The 7,245-nt window shown below is 39.3% G+C and overlaps 1 protein-coding gene across 1 annotated transcript in view; it reads right to left on the bottom strand.

Annotated features, from left to right (window-relative positions):
• Positions 1-2,310: 2,310 nt before the first annotated feature.
• Positions 2,311-7,245, bottom strand: part of ipo9 (importin 9) — a gene marked incomplete at its 5' end in the record, with an annotated part of 12,413 nt that continues 7,478 nt past the window's right edge. Inside the window, 5 exon segments of the mRNA XM_035661756.1 lie at positions 2,311-3,331; positions 5,354-5,430; positions 5,516-5,629; positions 5,937-6,056; positions 6,263-6,438. Of these exon segments, the coding sequence (XP_035517649.1) occupies positions 3,221-3,331; positions 5,354-5,430; positions 5,516-5,629; positions 5,937-6,056; positions 6,263-6,438 (598 nt within the window).

Genomic DNA, 7,245 nt, shown 5'->3' with positions numbered 1-7,245 from the left:
TTTTTTTTTTTTTTTTAAAGAGGAGTACGCCTAAACGTAACAAAGAAAGTAGTGGGACTAGCGGGCGTCCTCTCGCATTGTCCAGGCAGCAGGGAGACGGGACGGCTCTGTCGGTCGGTCGGTAATTTATCCGTCCGAATGACACAACGCGGCTGCTGTGACGCCGTTCAGCCGGGACGAGGAGGGTGGGGCGTTCAAGTGCTGCCGCTGAAACGTCGGAAATTATCCTCCATCGGGTTCACATTTACGAGCTGCGGGGACCGAGAACGCAACAGTTTGAACACCGTAGTCATCTTTTAATACTAATAGGACGTTTTTAAGTGACATTTTTTATGGATATTTCACATTATTTTTAATGTTTAACAATATAGGTGCAGGACTGTACAATGACAACAAAATAACTGCATCAGAAATTAGTTTTTCTGATATTTTTTAGTGAAGTTTTACACAATTCTCTGTCTGTATTATGTATTTATTTTATTTTTTTAACTATCATACATACTTAATAAGCTTCTTTCTTGCCCTGTAAATATAGCTCGTGTTCAGGTCTTTAAAGTTTAGATCTTAAATAACAATAGAAACTTCATAAATAACACTTTTATTTAGTTTAGTTAAGCTTTGTTGACTTTTTACTTTTAATAGCCTACTTTAAAGTATATTTTACAGATTAATACTTATGTACTTTAATAAAACTAAACTTTTCCTTGTATGTATGTATAAAAGAGTATTTTTACATTGTTATACTTTTATTTTTTAAAGCAAATCCATATATTAAACAACACATTTAGGTGGGACACTGAAATGGTTATCGGTCAGAAACTCCCTCCATTACTTCATAGCAGCTGACATTTACGAGCAGCACTGAATGCACCACGAGAGGTCACTCCACCCCACCCTGGTGAAGAGACTTTACCACAGTCTGGATTTCACCATGCACTTGATAAAGACAACTCCTCCTCACGATGTTACACAGAGAGCAGAGAGAGTAAAGGAAGAAATGCCTTTTATATGTCATCAAGGAGAACAGCAGCTATTTGTTTCAGGTTAAAAATTAAAAATGTGCTGTATGGTTATAGTTGGGGCGTCCTGGGCACAAGTTTTAGTGGTTAGACTGTAAAAAAAACATACACACAAACATATTTTCAGTGAGGGTTGCAGGCAGTGTGAGGCTGGTGCAGAAATCAGTTCATCTGTATTAAAGATTAATGATTAATATGCAAAGAAAAGCAAACAGCTCCCCCTTGTGGGAAATCTGCACATATGGATGTGAGAGGCAACCAGCTTCTAAAAATAGAAAACTGTACAATCAGAAACTGATATCAGGAGGTAAAGCATAAATAAACTTCACTTGTGCCCGATTACTGCGTGAGCATGTGCAGACCTGCAGACTGACTTGTTGCACCTTTATCACATTTTTATCTGTCTATACTCAGAGAAACACAGGTGTTAGTTCATATTTTTTGTCTCTGTTGTGGCCAAAACCAGGACCCTGAGTGGATTTCAGCCATCATTTATTGCATTATTCACACCTGTGCTGATCCCACAGGTCCTCCAACTTCAACCTGATCTGACGTCCAATTACACAGGATAAGTGGAAACACCTGTGTGGCTGTTCGGGGGCTTTAAGCTGCTGGTTTTAATCCTTTTGAATTTTGTATCAGATCAAGACGGACGAGGTTCAGCTTTGGCTTACAATTCGTTTTGGGTATATTGGTGTAAGTTGCATTACACAGTAAATAATATCAGTAAATTATGTAGTTTAAAACAGAAGTATCTCAATTTATTCTATTCTGATGAGTTATTCAACACTTCAAGTCCCCCTTTAGCATTTATAAGCAGTATATAAATGTTTAATAAACACTTTTATCTGCTTACAACTACATTATAGTGTTAAATTTATTAAATGCTCATATACTGCTTATACATGCTAAATAATGGGACTTAAAACCCAGTATTACAAACATTAGAATTAAATTATAATTGAACTAAATGCAGTTTATGTAGCTTTACACTAAACATGGCAAACATCTCACTCCATTTCTTTCTCTAAGTTAAGATTGATTGTTTATTTCTGTCAAAATATTCTATTTGAGCTGTAACATTTGAAGGTTACTGATAAATGTAATGAAACCAATTTGTATTGTACAATAAACTTATAGTGAGTGCAAATCTGTAAACCAAGACACCTTTAACGTCTTAATTTTCCTTAAAAAAAGGTTAAAAAAAAAATGAACACAGCAAGACGCCAGTCTGAAGCAGCGTGACGAGCGACAGTTTCCCCCCCGAGTGGAAATATTGTGTATTCATCAGTTTTAAATGTCAGATTTTATTATTAAAAATGTGATTAAAGACCAGGGTGTAATATTCCCAGCTCAGGGAGACAAGAGAGGAATCTGGAAATCAATCTGGAAATGTTGTCCCTCCAGGACTTTTATTTAGAAATTTTCTTTCCATCCCAAATGTCAATGGGTACAAGGACAAGGCTGTGAATCACCATGGCAACAGTGTGAATTCCCGAATACCCACCGTACCCCGAGACATGACAGCCGGTCGAAGAGCTTTTCATTTCCTGTCAGAAAACGAGCGGCGGTTTCAGGAACGTAAGGCCGCCAAAACGTTTCTCTCCCTCTCCAAACATTGGGAAGTTTTATTTTAGTTTGAAACTTTTTCCTTCAATCAATGTAAAGTCTCTTGCAAGTGTTTTTCCCATGTCGCATTTTTACTCTGTTTACACAGAAACACAAAAAATAACGGGCTAAGTTACAAATCGGACACGGCAAAGTCGTCTGTTCATATTTTTCACGGTTCAGCTGTCCCACTGCGAAGCCTCAACCTTTTTTTTTTTTTTTAAATTCAATCCTCTCGTCCAGTCTGAAATTAACTCTAAAAACGGTGAGTCCTCTGACCTTCTTCAAGAACAGACCCTGGGGCAGTCCTCTCACCTCTTCATCTTCCTCAGAGTAACATCTGCAAAGTCCTTCGTCCCATCGCAAGAATGCAGAAACGGGAGTAACGGGTAAGTGCTTGGTCCATCTCTTTTAACCCCTGTCCCCCTTTTTCCTCTGCCCGGCCCATCAGCCCACGTTTCTTTCCTCCTTTTTCTTTGCTATGTTGTAAATTCATCATGAGAGCAGGAGTGATGGGGGGGGTTGGGTGGGGGGCAATAGAAGAGAGGGCATTGTAAGTGGAAGAAGATGTGTTGGAGCGGCAGGCGGCGGGGCTAGAGGCCTATAGACTGCAGGGTTTGTCTCTCGGTGTTGTTGAGGTGTCCTGAGAACATGCTGTAACATGGCTGCTGGGCGAACTGCGTCAGGAAGTCTGTCAGGTAAGCCTGGGAAAAGACAGGTGATACAGAACAGGTTAATTATTGATGGACTGATCACTGATTAGGTGGACGAGAGCACAGGGAGAGAGAGAGAGAGCCTGGAGCTAGTGCACATTCAGGCTTAGATTAGGGCTGCACAATAATCCAAATATTGTTGCAATATCCAAATCACAGAAGATTTTTTTAATAAAAAAAAAAGGTCAAATGTGGGACAAAACAGTGTCATGATGAAGTACTGTAGTGCTGCAGTCACCCTGGCCTAAAAATCTGGTTCTCCAGATGTAAGAAATCGTGTTTCTTTGGCACAGACGCCAACAAATTTAACATCACCATGGTCTTCATAGTTTTTTGTTTCAGTGAAAATGAAAACTGTGATGCAAAAATGATCAATCCCACTAATCGTGAATCATATTTGTCAACATAATCGACTTTTTATTTTATTGTATCGTGCCATCTTAGTTCAGATTTACTAAAGAGTGTAAATAAAACGACCGTCCACAAGAGAGGGAGGGGATCTAGGCACAATTAAAAACCTCTTGTAGCTTTTGGACGATTCATCTACAGAGTTTATTTGATTGATCAGAATTTTTGTTTTAGTATGGTGCATAAAATATCCACATTTTGGACATAAAGTTGTTTCCGTCTCTTCCTCTCGGGTAGCAAACGGCCGTTACAGTATCTGCAGATATCAGCCTGATGTGTGGCCAGGAGACAGCAGGAGATAAACTGATGTGCGGACTTTTCTGTTCTATCTGCTGTCTCTGCTTAGTTGAAGAATCAGTTTCTGACCGTCCAAAAACGTGCTTACTTGCAAAACATGTTTGTGCTTACTCCTAAAAATAGGTTTCTTGCTGCATTTAGTAGAAAACAACTTGATTAAAATGGTTATTTGGTCCCAGGCTAAGTGTTGACAATGACGACAAGCTGTCAGGTGGATTGTGTTTGACCTTCTCGTTCTGGATCTGTGGATGAGGCTGCTCCTATAGCTTCTGTGTAAATAGCTCTTTAAATAGCTTGTAAATATTTAAGTAGTTTGTTTGATCTTCTCTCTTCCTTTGTAGATTTTTTTTACTACAAATACACAATGTCCCTGTAGGGAGTTTGTGATAAATAATTATAATGTTTAATTTAAATTTCCATCACCGTATACCAGAAACAAGTTTGTAGTGTTGCATTTATTGATCCAACAGTTAAAAATAAACAGCAAACAGCAACTTATGATGAGACTGAAACAAAGTTATTAAACTATATTATATCTATATATATTTGGATCTGGATCATTTTGGAGGGGCAGTTCTTACTGATTTATAGTGACTATATAGATCTCAGATGTTCCACAACAACACAAGCAATGTAGAGATTTAAAGTTTCTTTAAAGAGGGGCACATTCTTGATTTTACACCCCTTATAATTTACTGTGTTTGCAAAAAATGAGATTTACATGCGTTTTTATGCACAGACTAAAAGGCTTTATATTCTTTGGCCAGCACACATGTACTTTATATTCAGTGTCTAAAGTTACTGACTAGCATTCATAATATCTCCGGGTGTAGTAGTTCAATAGTTCTCAAAGCTTTTTGGTCTTAAAGGATCCCCAAATGGATTTCAAGCTGCAGACCTGTATTTGATAGACGTGGTCTCAGGGATTCCTGTCTGATAAGATTTAGTTATTTTACAACTATCTGTACTAGACTGGAAGATGAACAGTAAGTCAATAAAATAATAGTGAAATTAAATTAATAGTGGGCAATGCTTCTAGGTGATTAAGTACCTCAATTTGTCAGGATATTCACATGAACTTACTTTATCTAGGAACTGTTTCATCTGACCATCACAATACATTTTGATATCACAAAATAAAATCAAACATATACTGATGGATGATTTTCACCATCACACGCTCTCCTACTCCTACAAATCTTTAGTAAATCTGGCAGGTAGATCTTCCTGCTGAAGGACCGACCCCGACTGCCTAATGGAAATATTTGAAATGAGACACATGAAACCACAAGTTTAGAGTTAGAGTACCTGCAGGTCAATCAGATATATGGGGTCTTTCAAGGCATCCGGATCATCCTCCTCATCATCCTCGTAATAATCGTCATCTGCAGGACAGAAGCGGTGAACAGTGTAAGTGAGAAGCGTGCAGAATAGAAGACAAACTAAAAGGAATAGCCGAGACACTATTACCGTATTTATTGGAGGCGATGAGATCAGAAAGCAGCTGCCCTGCAAGCCCTTCATCCTCCTCATCATCATCTTCCCCCTCTTCCGCCTCATTGTCCTCCCACATACCGCTGGAATCTGAGACAAACAACAGCCGGTGATGTCTGCTGTCCTGTTCTTTAGCTTACAGGCAAGAGAAGTGAACAACTCTGCAATCTTTCAACAAGTGCACCTATATGGTTCCCCACTGGGGATTAATAAAGTATATCTTCATCTTCTTCACTACTGCCTTATTGTTTCCCCCCCCAATTACAACAACAAGGAATCAGCACAGAGGTCACACAAGTTTGAATCCCTCAACAGTGTTCATGTACCTAAAAAACCCACTTGTCCTATCAAAAAAAAAAAAAGAAAAAGCAGAAGCATTTGTATTATTTGTATTCACCTTGGGTCCAGTCTGCTGCGTTCGCCCTGCTGGCGTTCGCCTCCACTACTGTCGACAGCTCGTTAATGATCAATTTAAAGATCTTCACCAGCAAAGGAATGTTGGTCCATCGCTCTGGGTCTGTGGAGGAAAAGACACAGAGCTCAGTGTTAACACAAAGTCCTGCAGTACGTCTCCTAATATCTCCTGTATGGAAGCAATGTGATTGTTGCAACCTAAGCAGCCTTGTTAAAAAAAAAAAATAAAGGCAGACAGCTATATCTATTAGGTATTTATGGTCCTACATTTACAGATTCAACTGTCCTTGGGTCATTTAGGTGGCTTACTCTTGGCAGATTTGGAGCGTGTGCGGATGCCGTCTTCAGGACTGTAGATCTCCTCTCCCTTCACCACAATGTCCTGGAGACGTTTGTCGTCAGTGTTGAGACCGTGCTGCAGCAGCTTGCAGAGAGCCACCGTGCTGCAGGAGGTAGGCGACGGTGGAGAAAAGAGAAATGGAAAGCTTTTTTAATGACTAACCCCCAAACTGAGCCATTTCTCGCCATAAGCACAACTCTGTTTCAGAGTTATACTGGAAGCAGAAATTCATTATTTCAGTCATTAAATGTGAAAGATTAAACTAAAAAACAGTGATGTCAAGTACCCAAACCAGGCATAGTCAGTATCATTTAATTGCAGAGTTACATGGGCTGAATTATGCTAAAAAATAACTTGTTTGTACAACGCCAGAAGGAAGAAGTTTATTTAGTATTTTAGTTTATAGCTCCTGACAGCGGTGTGAAAAACTGGTCATGATAAAGACGGGGGGCAATTGTTTAAATTTCGGGATAGTGGTGCACATTTTCAGTCTCTCCTGGAGGGTATTTATAGTGCTGCATACTTTATTTGGACAAAAGTGACAGAAATTGTTGTGTAAAGAATGAAAGAAGAGCCGGAGAGAGACTCAAACCCTACCTACACACAGCTGACCAATCACTGCATGAAGTGGGTGTGATTAACAGGAAAACGTTTCTAAAATTTCCACAGCTTTTCCTTTCTTTGCCTACAGGTGGCAACATTGAACATGGGTCCAAACTGCTGACGCTGTTGCTTTCTTTTCCTCATTGGTGGTTCAAGTTAGCATTTGTAGCTAAGATGAGTATTATGTAACTTCTTTGCATTAAAATAACAGCTTCAAAATCTTTGATGCTACACTGTGACTTCTGGCTCCGGGTCAGAACAATGGCAGTAGTCACTAGGGATGGGGATCGTTAATATTTATTGATATCGATACCTTTATCGATACTCCTTATCGATCCGAGTCTTTATC

Source organism: Morone saxatilis, unplaced genomic scaffold (assembly GCF_004916995.1).
Source record: "Morone saxatilis isolate NCDOM2014 unplaced genomic scaffold, NCSU_SB_2.0 Contig18, whole genome shotgun sequence".
NCBI lineage: Eukaryota > Metazoa > Chordata > Actinopteri > Moronidae > Morone > Morone saxatilis.
This window is presented reverse-complemented; position numbering and strand designations above follow the sequence as displayed.